This window comes from Littorina saxatilis, linkage group LG14 (assembly GCF_037325665.1).
Source record: "Littorina saxatilis isolate snail1 linkage group LG14, US_GU_Lsax_2.0, whole genome shotgun sequence".
NCBI classification, from domain to species: domain Eukaryota; kingdom Metazoa; phylum Mollusca; class Gastropoda; order Littorinimorpha; family Littorinidae; genus Littorina; species Littorina saxatilis.
Genome location: NC_090258.1, coordinates 13,806,301 through 13,825,052, shown reverse-complemented (window position 1 = coordinate 13,825,052; position 18,752 = coordinate 13,806,301). Strand labels below are relative to the sequence as shown.

General features: G+C 41.3%; 1 protein-coding gene across 1 annotated transcript in view; it reads left to right on the top strand.

The window, feature by feature from the left end:
- Nucleotides 1–18,752, top strand: part of LOC138946861 (mucin-like protein) — a 48,074-nt gene that overhangs the window by 12,820 nt on the left and 16,502 nt on the right. Inside the window, exons 6-20 of the mRNA XM_070318263.1 lie at nucleotides 1,341–1,560; nucleotides 2,814–3,079; nucleotides 3,845–4,091; nucleotides 5,111–5,353; nucleotides 5,776–5,907; nucleotides 6,330–6,527; nucleotides 7,502–7,750; nucleotides 8,259–8,460; nucleotides 12,694–12,854; nucleotides 14,711–14,869; nucleotides 15,232–16,020; nucleotides 16,187–16,306; nucleotides 16,647–16,772; nucleotides 17,760–17,888; nucleotides 18,277–18,399. Of these exons, the coding sequence (XP_070174364.1) occupies nucleotides 1,341–1,560; nucleotides 2,814–3,079; nucleotides 3,845–4,091; nucleotides 5,111–5,353; nucleotides 5,776–5,907; nucleotides 6,330–6,527; nucleotides 7,502–7,750; nucleotides 8,259–8,460; nucleotides 12,694–12,854; nucleotides 14,711–14,869; nucleotides 15,232–16,020; nucleotides 16,187–16,306; nucleotides 16,647–16,772; nucleotides 17,760–17,888; nucleotides 18,277–18,399 (3,364 nt within the window). The remainder of the gene's footprint in view (nucleotides 1–1,340; nucleotides 1,561–2,813; nucleotides 3,080–3,844; nucleotides 4,092–5,110; nucleotides 5,354–5,775; nucleotides 5,908–6,329; nucleotides 6,528–7,501; nucleotides 7,751–8,258; nucleotides 8,461–12,693; nucleotides 12,855–14,710; nucleotides 14,870–15,231; nucleotides 16,021–16,186; nucleotides 16,307–16,646; nucleotides 16,773–17,759; nucleotides 17,889–18,276; nucleotides 18,400–18,752) is intronic.

The following is an 18,752-nucleotide window of genomic DNA, read 5'->3' as shown; positions in this document are numbered from 1 at the left end:
ATGCTACAAGGACAAATCGCCCACGACAGGTCTTAAAACGGTATGCATGTACAGGGTGACCCCCCGCCCCCAAATGCAACCCTCAAAAATGCTAATAACTTAATTCAACATCTGTTGACCGAATCACTTCATATTGCAGGGGCATAAACTGCAGCTTATGCCTGAAAATCGTGTAGATCCAATCGTCTAACGTTTGTGCAATTTCAAAACAAGTTGGCAAACTAGGTGATCGATTCAACAATATTGGAGGTTTCAAATTGAGCGGTAGTCAAACAAACCCGATTTAAGCCCTCCAGATTGTTACCTTTGGGGTGATTCGAATGACATAGATACCGTAATCAACATTAGACCATCAGTGACTTTAATACAGAATTTACAGGCAGGATCAGGGTATTTCCCATGGATGAATGCGTTCATATCATTGATGAATTTTGTGCGACATTGCGCAAGTGTAACTTTACAACGAAGGGGTTAATTTGTCATTTGAGTTTAGCAAAAATGTCCATAGTTGTTGTTAACGAACTGCAGTTCGTCCACGACCATTCCAGTTTTGAGTCTGTAGGTTAAATGGTCCGACATTTACCTTTCCCTCAACATGTATTTAAAATCACAGCTCCGAAATTGTCAATGGCACGAAAGCTTTCCTGTCTAGGAATTGCCCTAAAACTGCTGTCTTCAGGTCACCGATGATCTAGGAGATGAAGGGGGTGTTTGTGTATACTCAGACATTCAGATTTTCCAAACGGTATTGAGGGTTTAAATCAGGTAAGTATAGCTACCGCTCAGTGTCAAACCTCGTTCTGTTGAGTCGATAACCGAATTGGAAGACCTTCCTTGAAATAGCATGACATTCAGATCATTGAATCTGCAAAATTGCCACTTTATGGAATGGTCATACTTTGGTGTAAGTTTATGTCCCCCAACTATAAATTGATTTAGTGAACAGATGTAGACGTTATCAACATTCCTGAGGGTTGCATTTGTTTTGGTTACCTTGCTTTACGATGTTTACCATAGTTTTACAGCACTGCATTTGTGTAAGTTTACATGCAGAAAGTATTTGAAGAGAGTGAGAGAGAGATATATGTATAGAGTGAGGCGTGTTGGGGGAAGGGGAGGTGGTAGTGAAGGAGAACATGTACTCGTGTTAAATGCTGATAAAAATCTTACAACATTTCCTGACCGGTAAACTATTGAAATTTGTATTAACTTTGGAGCTGTGCTTTTGTGGCTTTTCTTTATCTGCTATTGAGTATCCTCTTGCATGTTCGGCACTTGCGAAGGCAGTTTTTTTTTCCAATGATCGACTGAAACAAAAAATAAGAACTTAATAATTTCAGGATGCAGGAGAGGCGACATTTCAACTGGCCATCATTTCTGACGGTGAGACGACGTACGCCTTGGTGTACTACAAGCTTGATGGTATGACATGGACCTACAGGGGCAGCTGGACCTACGTCATCATCGGTCTGTCCAGTGGATACAAAGAAAACTATCGACTGAACTTGTACACCAGGACAAAGCGAGCATACAGGATAGATGCTGTAGCAGGCAACACAGGTACGAAAATGTAAAGCAGGAGAATTATCAAGGACAAGACAAATGTGTTGGTATGGGAACTCAACACCAAATGTGACCCTCCACCACGATATAAGTCACATGTCACCTTTGCATGATTTTCATATTTTTAGATTTTCCTAAAGAGTGTTTTATGCTCTATCCAGTGGTGAAAACCGTTTTAGAAAAGAGCAAAAACTGTTTGAGTTATAAGCCTGTGACTAAGGTGACCCTCACACTGTTACAAGACACTCCCCGGACTCATATTAAGCCTAGCGCAGAACCGCGCGAGGTGACATGCGACTCATTTTCTGATGGAGGGTCACAAATACGGTTTACTTTTTCCCAAGTTACATAAGCACGAAATATGTCGGTCTTGTAGAAAAAGATAGTCATGTAAGAGTTGTGGAGGATAGTTATTGTTGGCGTTGCTCAATTTGTTGCATTCTAACAAAAATTGAAAACAGCGTTAAAGCTTACATTTTCATATGTTTTTGTTGTTAAAATACATGAATGTATAAATCGCTAAAATGTGGTATTGTTGGGAACATCCGCCTAAAGGGGCTTCGTAATCGTTCATTCAGTCAATCTTCCATCTATGAGTTCATTCAGTCAATCTTCCATCTATGAGTTCATTCAGTCAATCTTCCATCTATGAGTTCATTCAGTCAATCTTGCATCTATGAGTTCATTCAGTCAATCTTCCATCTATGAATTCATTCAGTCAATCTTCCATCTATGAGTTCATTCAGTCAATCTTCCATCTATGAATTCATTCAGTCAATCTTCCATCTATGAATTCATTCAGTCAATCTTCCATCTATGAGTTCATTCAGTCAATCTTCCATCTATGAGTTCATTCAGTCAATCTTCCATCTATGAGTTCATTCAGTCAATCTTTCATCTATGAGTTCATTCAGTCAATCTTCCATCTATGAGTTCATTCAGTCAATCTTCCATCTATGAATTCATTCAGTCAATCTTCCATCTATGAATTCATTCAATCAACAGTTCTCCCCGTTCTTCTTTCTGTTTGTTGCATTCAGATAATAAAGTTGTCTTGAATTGAATTGAATTGAATTGAAACTGATATGTTGTCTGGAATCGGCTTTAGAGAATAGCTCTGTAGGCACACGCAGACACATACCTGGGCTGTAACAATAACAGAAAGCTAGTTTTGTTGTGAGGGTGTCTAATTTCAAATGAGATTATTGATGCAACTATTATTTCATTTATTACGTTGCTCCTTATTACAGGTCGCCTTGGCACGTGGTTCTACAAGATAGGAACGGTTTCAGGAACTCCTGAAGGGACTTGTACTACCTGGTTCACGAGAAACTTGCAATACAGTGAAATCAGAAAAGTGTTCTTCTCCAGACTGCCGGAATGCCCGTGCTCTCACCGTGACGTGTGGCAGAAGACTCGCTACCTCTGGGTCAGGGCTAGGGTTGACAACATAAGACAAATTGAATGTTACCGGATGAACCGGGCAAGCAGCAACCGTTTTTACTATGCTGGAAAGGTTAGTACAAACCATACATAGTGTAATGAGGTATGATAATAGTGGTGAGGTTGCATGTTACTGAATTTCTTCTTGCAGACCTGGACTAGACTTGAACTAGAATATCAGCATTTTAAGGTTAAAGATACCTTCCCGCTCCCGGTCTGCTTTCTCAGTGCCGTAGCACAGCTCCTAAAAGTGGTCCGGCCATAAAAAAAAATAAAAAGGTACGGTCCCTGGCCATTATGTTCTCCTCAACTATTAGTGACAATTTCTCGCTTAACGCTGTCATTGTGCGATCTAAGTCACGACCCCTCCTTCCTCCTAACACAGCGCTGAAGCTTATGAAGACGATTTTTTTTTTAACAAAAAACTGGTCCGGCCATGGCCGGAGTGGCCGGTAGGGCTGCTACGGCCCTGTTTCTATGCAGTGAGGGAATCATATGCTGAATTGTATTTGCTTGTGACACGTATGTTAGTCTGTTTACTAAAGAATACAAAAAACATTCAGCAGTAGAGTTGTGGTATGTTTCCAACTGGTAGGATGTTCTTAGCCCGTGTTCAAGTCAGTCAGGACAGATCTATGGTTGGTGAAGGCTGACGAGGTGGTTTACACGTGAAGAATCGTTAAGGTATCTTTAGTGCACTACGGATCGTACATTGTTACCTGCATCTACGACTTGCATCACACGTTTGCGCACATATTCACACACTTTACATTCTCTAAAGAGCATACATCAAATGCATCTGTCAACAATAGTTAAATCTACAATTCAATGATGCCAGGAATGCTGCTATTCGCTGGATAAGGCGGATCCAAACTACGAACAACTGATCATGTCCCGACCCAACGCTGGTAGTGCCTTGGCCTACAACCCGAGCTACTGGCACCTCCGGGAATCGTATCAGACAGAGGACAAGTCAGCCCATGACTCGTGTTGTAACATCAATTTGTCAGATCCCGAATACTGCCGGTTTTATTACCTGCTCAGACCCGTCGGAGGATGCAGAGCTGATATTCCTTTCAGATATAGTAAGTTGAAGTTTAGTGTTATTAAATGTCAAGGAAACCCAATTATTTAAATAAGGGGGCACATCGCGTAAAACAATTGTAAAAACTGTATAGCGGGTGTTTGTCAACGCATTTTCATAAAGTTTGCGCACTAATGTAAGTAAGTTAACTTAGATGAGCTTGCACACAGAGTTTTAGCAAAATGTATGTACGCATTTCAAATGAATGGCAAACCATATAAGAAGTGATACAACGTTTACTCCCCAAATCCTATGAAAAATGTATTGTGTGACTGAAGTAATCGCCCCATCACAATAGAGTGTTGGGTTTCATTTTATTGCATTTATTAGCCACTTTTACTTCCGGGTACCACATTTCACAGATATTGTACATTAATTGTGTGTTTGCGAGAAGGGCCAAAACATGTATCATTTTCAAATGTTTTTTACTTCGTCAATAATTGAAACTTGTGCACATACATCTCTACAACTTTACATAGGACAGGTTCATGGTAGGTGTTTACATACGTGTGAAAAAATCTATGAAGATGTATTGTTAAACACTAGAGATACGGTTTGTCACAATTGTTCACGCAATGTACCCCCTTCATATAATTAAGTAAAGTACACACACACACACACACACACCCACACACACACACACACACACACACACATACACACACATACACACACACACACACACACACACACACACACACACACACACACACACACACACATACATACATGCGCTTTTGCCAGAGTATAACGTTAGTTTTGTAAGAGGATGATCGATTCCCCTTAAACAGTTCAAAGGTGACTTGTTGAATACTGTATAGTTCACAATAATTGTACATTTTTTAATTTTTCTTCTTTTCATTTATCTGTTTAAAAAAAATAGACAGGTTAGTTAAGGTATGACTGTACGCCTGTTATGTACATGTGTTAAGTCCTATGCAGACATTGCACAATACCCCACATTGATTTGTCATTGAGTAAGATTGATCGTTATACAAAGTATCGTCATTTTCATATCAGCGTGGATATTCGGAGACCCCCATATCGTCACTTTAGACGAGCGAGAGTACACATTCAACGGTTGGGGCGAGTACACTCTTTCAACGATCACCTCTGAAGACTCAGACTTTGTCCTGCAAGGGAGGACCACCCCCACCGTGACAGACAGTGGCTCGCCGGTCAATGCCACCGTCTTCACGGCGTTTGGTGCTGAGGAGAATGGAACCCGCGTGTATGTTCAGCTGGATCCGAATACCAACAACTGTGAGTATGAACAGTGGGAGGGAATGGTTCTTCGGACCGTCTGTAGAATTTAAGATGCTCAATTCAATCTGGTAGTTCGCATTGGCTTGGTTTCAGACTTCAAACTTACAGCCTAATTTGATGAGGTTGTATTGACTCTGTTTCTATGTGGGAGAATGAATTTCGCCTGTTCATGTCAATGCTTGTTATTCTCTCAGGTGCCAGGAGATTGGTTCCATATAACTCTTGGTTACTCCATTACACATGTCGTACGCATTTAGAGCTCGTACTTCCCTTTGGTTATTACATTGTGATCTGTTTTTATAGGCCCATGAATGTCTTTAAAAAAAAACCCAGTGTTTATTAACTTGGTCAAGTTTTGTTTCGTCTTCTCATTTCCAGATCTTATCGTCATAATTTGTGTTTCTTCTTCTTCTTTCTAGCTCTTATCGTCTACGGAGATGGCACTGACTACACACGCCGATTCCAGGAGGAAGGAGATGATTTCCTTGTGGATGAAGACGACTTCACGTTGATGAGAGACAATGGCAGCCTGGCTGTCATCTTCCCCTCAGGTAGGACCAAGAAACAATTGTATGCAATGGATAAGTCGGAAACAGCTTGTTATTATGCTGTTATTCTTCATATTGATCCTCTGTATTGTAATACAAAAATACTTCCTGGGGGGAAAAGTCTTTTGGTTGGTGACAACTTTTCATCAGTTATCCTGTTACAGACACGTATTATGTTATTAACATTTTCTAGAATGCTAGAGTAAAATTCGGACAGACTTTGTTCTCTGGTTAATGTTGGTAAACTTATATAGTAAATTATACTTTTCTTCATAATCACTGCATAAACGTTGCTTTGATTTTATAAATAATTTAAAATTTTTTTTAAACGTTCACCGCCAGTGCCTCGGTCAGACTATATTTCGATTTATAATAAATTAAACTAAACAAAATATTTATGTTGTTATACCCTGTTGACTTTCCAGAAATTGGTTTCGCCGTCTCCATTGGTTGGAAATCTCTGGTTTTGGGAGTGTTTGTGCCAGAGAAGTTCCGGAACCAGACGAAAGGCCTCCTGGGAAATTACAACACAATCAAAACGGACGACTTTGTTCTTCCTGGTGGCACTGTGCTGAGTGACACACTGACGGACAGACAGATTCATTACCAATATGGAAATTCCTGTATGTTAGAATACATTTTATTTTGATTGTTGCCGTTTTGAGTGTGTGTGTGTGTGTGTGTGTGTGTGTGTGTGTGTGTGTGTGTGTGTGTGTGTGTGTGTGTGTGTGTGTGTGTGTGTGTGTGTACCCCCCGCGGGTTAGGGGGAAGAATTTACCCGATGCTCCCCAGCATGTCGTAAGAGGCGACTAACGGATTCTGTTTCTCCTTTTACCCTTGTTAAGTGTTTCTTGTATATAATATAGTCAATGTTTGTAAAGATTTTAGTAAAGCAGTATGTAAGAAATGTTAAGTCCTTTGTACTGGAAACTTGCATTCTCCTAGTAAGGTAATATATTGTACTACGTTGCTAGCCCCTGGAGCAATTTTTTTATTAGTGCTTTTGTGAACAAGAAACAATTAACAAGTGGCTCTATCCCATCTCCCCCCCCCCCTTTCCCCGTCGCGATATAACCTTCGTGGTTGAAAACGACGTTAAACACCAAATAAAGAAAAGAAAGTGTGTTTGTGTGTGTGTGTGTGTGTGTGTGTGTGTGTGTGTGTGGTATACTTTGTATGTGTGCATTTGCTTTAGTTCTGGTGTTGTTGTTTTATGTGTGTGGTTTTGTTTGTGTGTTTTGGGTATGGCTTATTTCTAGTTGTCATGCACACATATTTCTGCTTAAGTTGGGTTTTGTAAATTAGTTAGGTCTATTTGAAAATAACTGCCACAGCTTTTGTTTGCATACCTTCTGTCTCTCCCCATCTCTCACATATATACACATTGTCTACGTCAATCAGCTTAACACAAATACTTTTTAGATATACCTAAGTCAAATTAATATAAAAAAAACATTCAACAACAACAAACTAAGTGTCTACAAAATGCAATCATATTACGTTATGACTACCTGCTTTGCAAACCAAAGAACCTTTCAGAGTGCAAATGTAGAGCAAACTTTCAGTCCTTTACTCATCGTAGCTCTCAAACTTGCAGGGGCTGTGACAGAGGCCAACAGTGTGCTACGCTACGGACCCAGAGAAGGACCTTCTGACTATGCTCACCCGGAGTTCAAGTCCATTTTCCTGGATGAGATCTCTGCAAGTGAAAAACAGGCCGCTCAGAGCGTGTGTAAGGCGTCCGACAGTGCCTGCGTCTATGACTTTGTGGTGTCCGGCAGTGAGGGTTTTGCCCTGAAGACCAAAGAGTCCAGACAGGAGGCTCTGAAGGAAAACGCTGCCGCCAGTAAGTTATTAGACTTAATGATCTTTGGACGCTGCCTCTCAGTAGTATGTGCTTGTCTCGTCTTTCCTTTGAGAGTGAGCAGTCGCTTAAAGCAGAACATCCTTATTTTTTTTCGTTGGTTTTTAATTTATGTTTGCTCGTTTTCTGTCACACAAACGTTCTTGCTTGTTCACAAATTAACCTGCCAAATGGCTCACCTTTCGATAACCTGACATTGATAAGTCAAAACTTCAAACATGCTTGGTGTTTATCGAAGATAATTGTTAAAACGTGATAAATTGACAGTGTTAGTTATATGACTGTTCAATACTTTGTTTTGGTAATACCTATGTCTGACTAGAAACTTTATTCATTACCTTTGACGAAATACACTTTGATACGAATTCTTGCATTTTTAATCATGTTGACATTTACAATGAAGCCAGTTTCTGATAGAACAGCTTAGTTTGCGAACATACAAATTTACTACTACGTTTTTGTTGCTTCTTCTTTTGCTTGTCGCTCACAGAAAACAGGCTGCCTACTCTTGAAGTGCCAGATAACGTGACAGTGACGACAAATATCGCCAAGACCTTCCGAGTCAGTGCCTATGACCCTGGCGATACGGTGACCTACAAACTGGCCAATAGTGGCAACAGTCCCATTCGGATCAATAAAGCCACTGGGGACATAACTGTCACTGTTAATTCCAACACCCCGGTGACGCTTCAGTGAGTGACCTTTTGCAAGTTCTCTTATTGTGACCCACTTAATTTTGGCCAAGAGTGTGAAATGAAAGTGTAATTTAGATATAATGTTTTGGATGCTATCGGCAATGCGATCGTGACGTTACAGCCACTGGTTTTCTAAGCGGCGGCCATCTTGGTAAGCAGGATATTACGTGCTTCGGCTGCTACTAGTGCTAATACTGGTTCAGTTAGCGTTTGGGAAGTTCTTCGGCTGTCATCATGGAAACCATGAATGTTCTGTATGAACGCTTAGTGGGACTGATTCACTGGCCAGATAGGCAGTCTCTGCATGACAGCATGCCACATGAGTTCATTGAGGCCTTTGGAAGAAATGTTGCTGTGATCATTGACTGCTTTGAGATTTTTATTGAAAAACCTTCAAATTGTAGGGCTCGCTCAGAGACATGGTCAAATTATAAACACAACCACACCATGAAATATCTCATAGGCATAACACCACAAGGGGTTATTTCATTTCTGTCGAAGGGGTGGGGAGGGAAGGCAAGTGATAAGATGATAACAGAAAATAGTGGATTTCTGAATCATCTGTTACCAGGAGACAAAGTGCTAGCAGATCGCGGCTTTGATATAGAGGAAATTGTAGGTCTTGCATGTGCAGAGGTGAAAATCCCTGCATTTACTAGGGGAAAGTGTCAGATGCATTCCCAGGACATTGAGCAGACAAAGAAAATTGCACATTTAAGGATCCATGTTGAACGTGTAATTGGCAATGTTGTAATGAAATATACCATTCTGAGTAGTACTATCCCCATCAATCTAATACTGCCTTGTGAAGGCGAGGATGTAACATTCCTCGACAAAATAGTGGTTGTTTGCTGTGCCCTGACCAACATGTGTCCAAGTGTGGTGTGATTGTGTTTGACTCTGAAGATGTGTGTGTATAGCATTCTGGAATCATCCCATTGTATCAGAATTGTGTTTACAACTTTCTTGTTGTGCTCTGACTTGTATGTGCAGTGACATGGTGATTTGTTCTGTTATTTTCAGAGTTTAGATGGCTTACATTAAGTAACAGTCACACCAACAAACACTGAAACAGGCACATATGTATGAACAGCTCAAGTCATGTGTATGGGACAGAAGAAAGATTTATTTTGTGTCACATTATCATTATAACATACACATGCATGTACATTCTATGAGTCTAGTACTAGTAGACAGCTGCACATTCTTTTTCCAATGTACTTTTCTGTGCATGTGCTCACAGTACAAAAATTAAGTAGAAGTGCAGTGCCTGGCACTGCATACCCCAAGCGAAGGAGCCATCATTGAGAGAGAGAGAGAGAGAGAGAGAGAGAGAGAGAGAGAGAGAGAGAGAGAGAGAGAGAGAGAGAGGTTCCACACCTGGAAATCTTGTCAGTTGTTGTGGTTGTTGTTGTGGCTGTTGTGTTTGTTGTTGTTGTTGTTTTGATGACAATACTGTCCTTTTTTGTGTGTAATGTTCTTGTTGTTGTTTTGTTGTTATTGTTTCATACTTGTTTACTCTATCTCTCTCTCTCTCTCTCTCTCTCTCTCTCTCTCTCTCTCTCTCTCTCTCTCTCTCTCTCTCTCTCTCTCTCTCTCTCTGTTTATGATGATATCTTTCCTCGGAAAATGCAGTGCTTTGGATGGTAAATGCATATATGTTTGGCAGAGAGAGAGAGAGAGAGAGAGAGAGAGAGAGAGAGAGAGAGAGAGAGAGAGAGAGAGAGAGAGAGAGAGAGAGAGCGATTACAAGCAAATGACGAAGTCTCGTCCAACATCTCGTGCTACGAGATATGATGTACACCTAGATTACCTGATTACAAGTAAATAACGAAGTCTCGTCCAACATCTCGTGCTACCAGATTTCATGTATACCAAGATTACCTGATTACAAGCAAATGACGAAGTCTCGTCCAACATCTCGTGCTACGAGATTTGATGTACACCTAGATTACCTGATTACAAGTAAATAACGAAGTCTCGTCCAACATCTCGATATCTTCAGTAAGGGACAACGGACCTTTTCACAAATGTTCATAAAAATCGGTTGAGAAATGGAAAATAACGGTTTTTAATGGATTTTTGTTGTTGGTGGTTGTGGTGGTGGTGTCGTTGTAGTTGTTGTTGTTGTTGTTAGTGGTGGTGGTGGTGGTGTTGTTGTTTTTTGTTGTTGGTGGTGGAGGTGTTGTTGTTGTTGTTGTTGTTGTACACACACACACACACATACATCATTTGGTTGAAATCAACTCTAGTGTGGGACCAACCTAGCTTCGCTCGCTTCGCTTTCGTCGTCCATCATATCAACCAACTCACCAGGATTGCAAGTAATTCACGGTGTCTCTTACAACATCTCGTTGTTGGTAGTTGTGGTGGTTGTGGTGGTGGTGTCGTTGTAGTTGTTGTTGTTGTTGTTGTTGTTAGTGGTGGTGGTGGTGGTGTTGTTTTTTTTTTGTTGTTGGTGGTGGAGGTGTTGTTGTTGTTGTTGTTGTTGTTGTTGTTGTTGTTGTTGTCGTTGTCGTTGTCGTCGTCCATCATATCAACCAACTCACCAGGATTGCAAGTAATTCACGGTGTCTCTTACAACATCTCGTGCTACCACCAGATTTGATGTATGTACACAAAGACTTTAGCTTGGAAATGGAATCCTCAAGTTTGACGTCATGGAAGATGTCATAACATTTTGAATTCAGCTCCTTGTGTTGAAGAGAATGATGTCATGAGTTTGACGTCATGAGTTTTGATTGTCTTCTTGACCTGGGTTTGACCTCCTTCTTTGTTATGACTTAGAAATTGGAAGCGCTTGTAACTGCCGTTGTCGATGTCGGATCAAAACGATTTATGTCTTAAAACCTTCCTGGGATCAATAACATTGCCTGTGCCAATGTGTGTTGTAGTCGAGTCAAAACTGTGAAAGTTTTAGGGGTTCTAACACACACACACACATCATTTGGTTGAAATCAACTCTAGTGTGGGACCAACCTAGCTTCGCTTGCTTCGCTTGGATAAAAAATAAAAACAGAACACATTTGTTTATGAAGTCAACCAAATATTTGTAATGTGTGTGTGTGACTGTGTGAATTCAGATTTGGCACACAAATGAAACAACAAGTAAGTGTGCAAGACTTGCACAGTTAGGCAAATACATACTTCAAAATATGCAGTCACTCAGTCTTATAACCTCAAACAGCTTGACACTGACAGAAAACCCCCAGACAGCTACACTAAGCTAAAGTGACATGTCAAGGCAAGCCGGACAAAACCAAGCATCATCTTTCCCTGGCAAATGATCAAGTCCAACACATGCCGTGTGGTACCACTGAACTTTGCAATTTTCACTGTCACAAGCAACCATGTCACCACTTTCAGGCTTGCGACACAAACACCACACACTGACTTTTCTCCTGGGCTTGCCCTTGGAACAAATAACTCTTTCGGTTCTTTTCGGGGGAGGAATGCTTTTCTGAGGACTGAGTGGCATTCTTTCAGAAGTTCTGGTTAGATGCTGTGTCTGTGAATCTGGAGTGACAATCACAGATGTTGAAGCTGTGTGAATGTTTGTGAAGTGTTTTGCAACCATCTCTGGCAGGACAACTCTTTGAAAAAAATGCCTTGGCTTTTTCCTCTGCGCGCTGCAAAAAGGCAGCGTCTGGCTCCACCCTCACAACCAAAAAATCTACTGTGGTCCACACAACAAAGTCACAGTAATCAGCCTTGGTTGCAAGAAGCTGACACTGAACCTGGGCGTAATAGGGATGGCCAGGTTTCAGTACAAATTCCCCATCAGTTTGCAACGACAAACAGAAACATGTATCATTGCACGCCTCACGCACAGTCACCTCTCAGCGCTGCTTACCAGCCGACGCATCACGCGTGCATGGGAACACCTACGTCATCGCGCATTGCCGATTATCAAGAAACAAATACTCTGTTGTTAAGCTTCGATTAAACCCACCCCAAATATATCAACGCGTACAATAACTTTTACAAGTTAACCTGGATTTCTTTGTGAATCTTTAAAAAAAAATATCCTTGTTTTATAAAGGGCGAGCAAAATAGACGTTTTAAACTTTATGAATAGATTTTTACACGTGTTTTGAAACTGTCTACATTACTTAAGGATGAACTTGTTCTTTTGTCTTAAAAAATAAAATTAGATGGAACCTATTATCTGACAATATTTCTTTGATTTCTGTTAAGTCTTCAGTTTCTTCATTGATTTTGATTTTTCAGGGTATTTGCTGTAGACTCCTTCGATGCACAGTCTGTCGTTCAGACTATCCCTCTGGTCGTTTGCTTTGGCTGTAGTGGTCATGGTCAGTGTAATTTCACACGTGTTCAGACTGCAGTGGGGAACATCAACTTCCAACATGCTGCCTGTGACTGTTCTACAGGTGAGAAACACTCAAAGAGACGTCAAACTTGAACTGAAAAGTTGTTTTCACACAAAAAAAACTGTTGCGTGACAGCTCGAGCTAGATTATATCCATAATTACTTTTCGCAATTTGTACAAAACAAATTGGTAGTTAACCAGCCTGCATCATTTAAACCTGTACATTTCATTTTCATTGACATAAAATGTTGAACTTTGGACAAAATCAAAATTGATGATAACTTTGTTTTTTGTCTTTGGTTGACAACAGGTAACACGAGCTTTTTACATCGTAATTTTTGTGTTGTTAATACACTGCCGAACTAAAGTTAAGGGCCGGCCTCTGATTTGCGCAGCTTTCCGTTGTTATTTTTTATGCCAACACTGCATGACGAAAAAATGGCCAACTTGGGTTTTCCAGAAGCCTGTCTCACTGCTGCACGTGCCTGACCTTGTTTTGCACGCATTGCAGTTCAGCAACACCGTTTTTAGGGGCAGTGAAAAGGTTGTCAAAAGACGATAATTTCCTATAAAATTTGCTCGACTTTAGCTGAATAAGCAGTATTGCAGTCGGTGTTTGGCATTGTGCAGGAGCAAACCATGGCATACTGAAAACTCCTCAACGAAAGTTGCACAGGAATGGGTATTTAGGGGCGCGCACCAGAGCTCTGAGTAAGCGTGCCTCCAAGAACGAAACTGACAACATTGGATCGAGGACGGGCGCTGGGATGGCTGCAGGACGGCGTGTCTGGCAGAGAAGTTTCCAGACGGCTAGGAGTGAGCCACTCTGTTATTCAGCGGCTCCACCAACGCTTCCAGACTACCGGAAGTGCTGTTGAGCGACCTCGGTCTGGGCGCCCAAGATGTACAGATCGATGCCTGTGTCCAGGAACATGACAGGTATGGAGGCGGTTCAGTTATGGTGTGGGCTGGCTTCCATCTGCACGGGAGGACCCCCCTGTACCGTATTAGAGGCAATCTTACCGGCGTGCGGTACAGGGATGAAATCGTGAGGCCTCAAATCATCCCTACACTGCAAACCATGGGTGCCGGCGCTATGCTCCAAGACGATAACGCGACCCCTCATCGCGCTAGGGTGGTCCAAGATGTTCTGCAGCGTCAGCAGATTGTGAGGATGAACTGGCCAGCCCGATCCCCCGACTTGGCGCCCATAGAACACCTCTGGGACATCATTGGGCGCCGGGTGAGGGACAATCACCCCCCACCTGCTGATGTGGACCAGCTCTTCCGATTCCTGCAGCAGGAGTGGACGGCAATCCCTCAACAGATGCTCCAGAACCATGTAAACTCAATGCGCTCACGGATCGGTGAATGCCTTGCAGCCCGGGGTGGCCACACCCGTTACTGAACTTGAACAAACTGACAGAACTTTCTTGCCACTTTTCGAAAGGGGGGTGGGGTACTTCCGACGGTTGCTGCGCAAATGAAATTTCTTTGTTGGTGATTTTGTTCACATGACTCGAACGGTTACATGTCGTATTAAAACATTTCAAGGGTTGAAGGTGTTGCTTTGATTTGTTGTGTTATGAGAGATGATTCTTCTTCTGGCCCTTAACTTTAGTTCGGCAGTGTACAACAAAGATTTAAAGATATATCAACAATTCTCTGTATGTTGTTTGGTGTTGTTTCTTTTTTTGTTTGTGTTTTGATTTTCATTTCTATGTGACACATTTATTTTATGTTATATTAGTGCGTTTTAATTATTTCATGTTCCAAATAAAAAAAACGGACTGATTAAGACAAACGTCAAATTACATATGCTTACTAGCTTAAAACATCACATTATTTTCATTTATCTTTTTATAATTTGTTTGAAACATGAATTATTTCAGCTCGTGTTTGCTTATCTGTTCCAGGCTGGGCAGGTGCTAACTGCCTCGAGGATTATGACGCATGTTCCTCCAGCCCTTGCCACCCACTGCAGACCTGCACTGACAAAACTCCTGCACAGCAAGCTTCTTCCAGTGTGGATTACACCTGCAGTGCTTGTCCCACTGGTTACAAATCCCCTGCAGGTCTGTACATACGTTTTCATTCCTGCTTTGTCCTTAAGTGTTGATTATTTGCTGCTTATGTGTATGCACTTTTACAGATACGCATTAAAGACGCCTTCTGTTCGTCATGCAAAACTAATGCTTACAACCACTCTTTAGATTTAAAGCTTGCACTAAATCAAAATCGAAGAAGTGTTGTAGGGATTGATAACATACGTTTGGCTTCATTCTCCTTTCAAAAATGCATTACTCTGTGCATTTGTATTGCACATTCAAAGCTTTTCTATTTTGTTTTGTCGCTGACACTTATTATACTTACCCTATGTGATGATACTAGTTTCTTGTGCTGACTATTCATCACATAATCACTGGTTGCTCTCTAGGTCAGACAAACCTCTGCCTTGATGTGGACGAGTGTGCGGACGACGCGCTGAACGAGTGCGAGGTGACGTGTAACAACACGGCGGGCAGCTACCAGTGTTCCTGTCCTGATGGCTACCGGCTGACCAACAATCTTCGTTCTTGTGCCGACATTAACGAGTGCGCCGAGAAGTCCCACAACTGCCAGCAGATTTGCAACAACACTGACGGTGGCTACAGCTGCCTGTGTGAAAAGGGTTACAACAGGGTCAGTTCTGGTCAATGTGTCCAGTCTTCCAGCACACAGAATATTTGTTCTAACAGCGGGTGTAGTCAAGGCTGCAAAGTCGTTCAGGATCCTGCCACAAACACTAACGTGGCACGCTGTTTTTGTCCCTCTGGATACGACCTTGACCCAACAGACAACAAGGCCTGTGAAGACCACGACGAATGCCAAGACAGTGTGTGCGCTCAGAAATGCAACAACACACAGGGCGGCTTCAACTGTTCCTGCTACAACGGCTTTCAGCTCAACTCTGATCAGCGTACGTGCAACCCATGCCCCAGTCTGCAGTACGGCCCTGAGTGCGCTCACACCTGTCTGTGTAATGGGCGTGGCTTGGACTGTCACTCCGTCACTGGGTGCGTCTGTCAGAAAGGCTGGACCGGAAGTCAATGTCAGGATGATGTCAACGAATGTGAAGATAACCCGGATGTGTGTGGAGAAGGACAGGTGTGCACCAACACCAACGGGTCTTACACCTGTGCGTGCCAGAACGGTTATGCCATTGACGACGATGGTGTCTGCCAAGGTAACTTCATCAATGTTGCTGCTGACAATCATTTTTAAAATTATTGGGTTTTTGTTCTGTTAAAGTACTGCTTAACTTTAATGTATTAGCAGCGGTGACACATTTTCCCCCCAACTTGAACATGATGATGGTGACAATTATAATGCTGTTGATGACAATTTTACAGATGTGGATGAGTGCAGCAGTGATGCAGGGTGTGGGCAACACCAAGTGTGCACCAATGTTCCCGGGTCCTTTCAGTGTTCCTGTGTATCGGGTTACCAGAACAATAACAGCACATGCACAGGTATGACGGGTAATGCACTCACACACACATACACACACTCACGCGCACACACTAGCACACACACACACACACACACACACACACACACACACTTTTTCACATACACACACACACACACACACACACTAGCACACATATTATGCAAAGTAGATATATTTATGCAAAACAACAAATGTTGATGTCTTACTGTTCATTGATAGAAGAGGACACCTTAATTAATACCTTCCAACTTAGAAACAACAGTCTTACATCTCTTTTGTATAAACTTTGTTTGTTTGTCTGTTTGGGATTTCTGACTTAGACGTTAGTAGGTTAAAAGAAGTTGTCAAATTGTATGTAGATATCGACGAGTGTGCGCTGAGTACAGACAACTGTCAACAGAAGTGTGTCAATGTTGGAGGAACTTACAACTGTGAGTGTAACTATGGTTATAGACTCAACACCGATCGCACAACCTGCTCACAAGGTGAGTAAAGATTTTAATGTAAGTCTATTACTTTGTTTTCTGTTTTGGTCAGCATGTCTGTGGCCCCATCCAATTCCATCTGTATTTGGTCTGTCTATCCCTTTTATCTGTGCATAGTTTATGGATAACGTGTAGTTGGGAAGTTAAGAGTAGAAATAATTATTATTTAGTGTAGGAGGAGGGTTGGGGGTGGGTAGGGAGGGGGTGGGTATGGTTTACTTTGAGCAGGTCGGTTTCAGTTTTAATAAACAATTCTAGAGAATTGTGTATCTTATATTTGAGTCTTTCGTGTTTTAGACATTGATGCATTTAATAGTTTTAACGAGTTGCCTTTTGTTTTATCATTCTGGTGTTTATCTAAATGTGCTGTGTATCTTATAAGAAGTTCTTAAAAGTTCGAAGTTATTTTAGCATATAGGTTTTTTATGGTCTTAACAGTTAAATATGTATTACGTTATCATTAAGATTCATGCTTTGTTAGTACTAAGCAGTTGTTTTAATCAGTCTGATTTTCTCTTGTTTTCATCTTATGAACATTCTAAATGTTAGACTAACTTATTGTCTTGTACAGAATAACAACTGTGTGAATGGTGCTATACTGAATGAAAGAGTGTGACATGAAGTTCTTGTACATCATTGCAAAGAGTGTGAATGACGTTTTAGTTTAGATGTCAAGCGCTTAGAGCAAGCCTTTTTAACGAAAGTTTTTGATTTAGCGCTATATAAATGTTCTTCTTCTTATTATTATTATTATCTCACATTCTCACTCTTTTGTTTTGGCTGCCATTTTGACGTTCGATTTTGTTTAAAGTCTACGCCACATTTTGTATGAAACTAGCAGTCACATCGCAAGTAAAACTGTGTTTCGTTTTTGCCATTATTCATTCAACTTATGTCTTGAGATAAGTCTCTGTGTCGATTAAACAGAATGCTGTTCTCAGTCTAGATGGATAAATATTGATTTCACGTGCATTATCTTTTCTGCAGTCTCTGACCCCTGTGCTGAGGAAGAGAACCTGTCGTGTGACCATGGCTGTACACTGGACGACACTGACATTGCCGTGTGTTTCTGTAGGAGTGGGTACACACTAAACAGTGACAAGCAGACCTGTACAGGTGAGTATTTGACTTTGTTTTTCCTGCGTGGACTGCATGTGGTTGCAGATGTGACAAGGGGAAGTCTTATAATGCGCAAAGAAATGGCAACATAAGATAAGTTGATACGATGATACTGCACGTTTTAGAGTGTGTATTGCCAAAAACAACGTGGATATAATGAAAGTATTCCAAAATATTCTCGGAGAGGTAATTGAGGAATCATACACGTTTTACTGGTTATATGTTTCAGTAGACTGAACCAAAATGGTGCATGTAATATTCGTTTCCTCCTGACATTATTCATTTCAAAGTCTTTAAAGAAAAAGATCGGCATTCGAATTGAAATAGGGTATGTGCACACTGTTGATAACATAAACATTTCATAATCTGTATGTAAATGTTGCAGACGTGAACGAGTGTCAAGATAACAGCAAGAAGTGTTCACACACGTGTAGAAACACAGCCGGAGGTTTCACATGCTCCTGTCCCACTGGAATGGTTCTTGACAATGATGGAAAAACCTGTGTTTGTGAGTACAATGATTAGAACACCTGCGTTTGTGAGTACAAGGATTGGAAAAACCTGTGTTTGTGAGTACAATGATTAGAACACCTGCGTTTGTGAGTACAAGGATTGGAAAAACCTGTGTTTGTGAGTACAATGATTAGAACACCTGCGTTTGTGATTACAAGGATTAGAACACCTGCGTTTGTGAGTACAATGATTAGAACACCTGCGTTTGTGAGTACAAGGATTAGAACACCTGCGTTTGTGAGTACACGGATTAGAACACCTGCGTTTGTGAGTACAAGGATTAGAAAACCTGCGTTTGTGAGTACAAGGATTGGAAAAACCTGTGTTAGAGACTACAATCCTGGAACT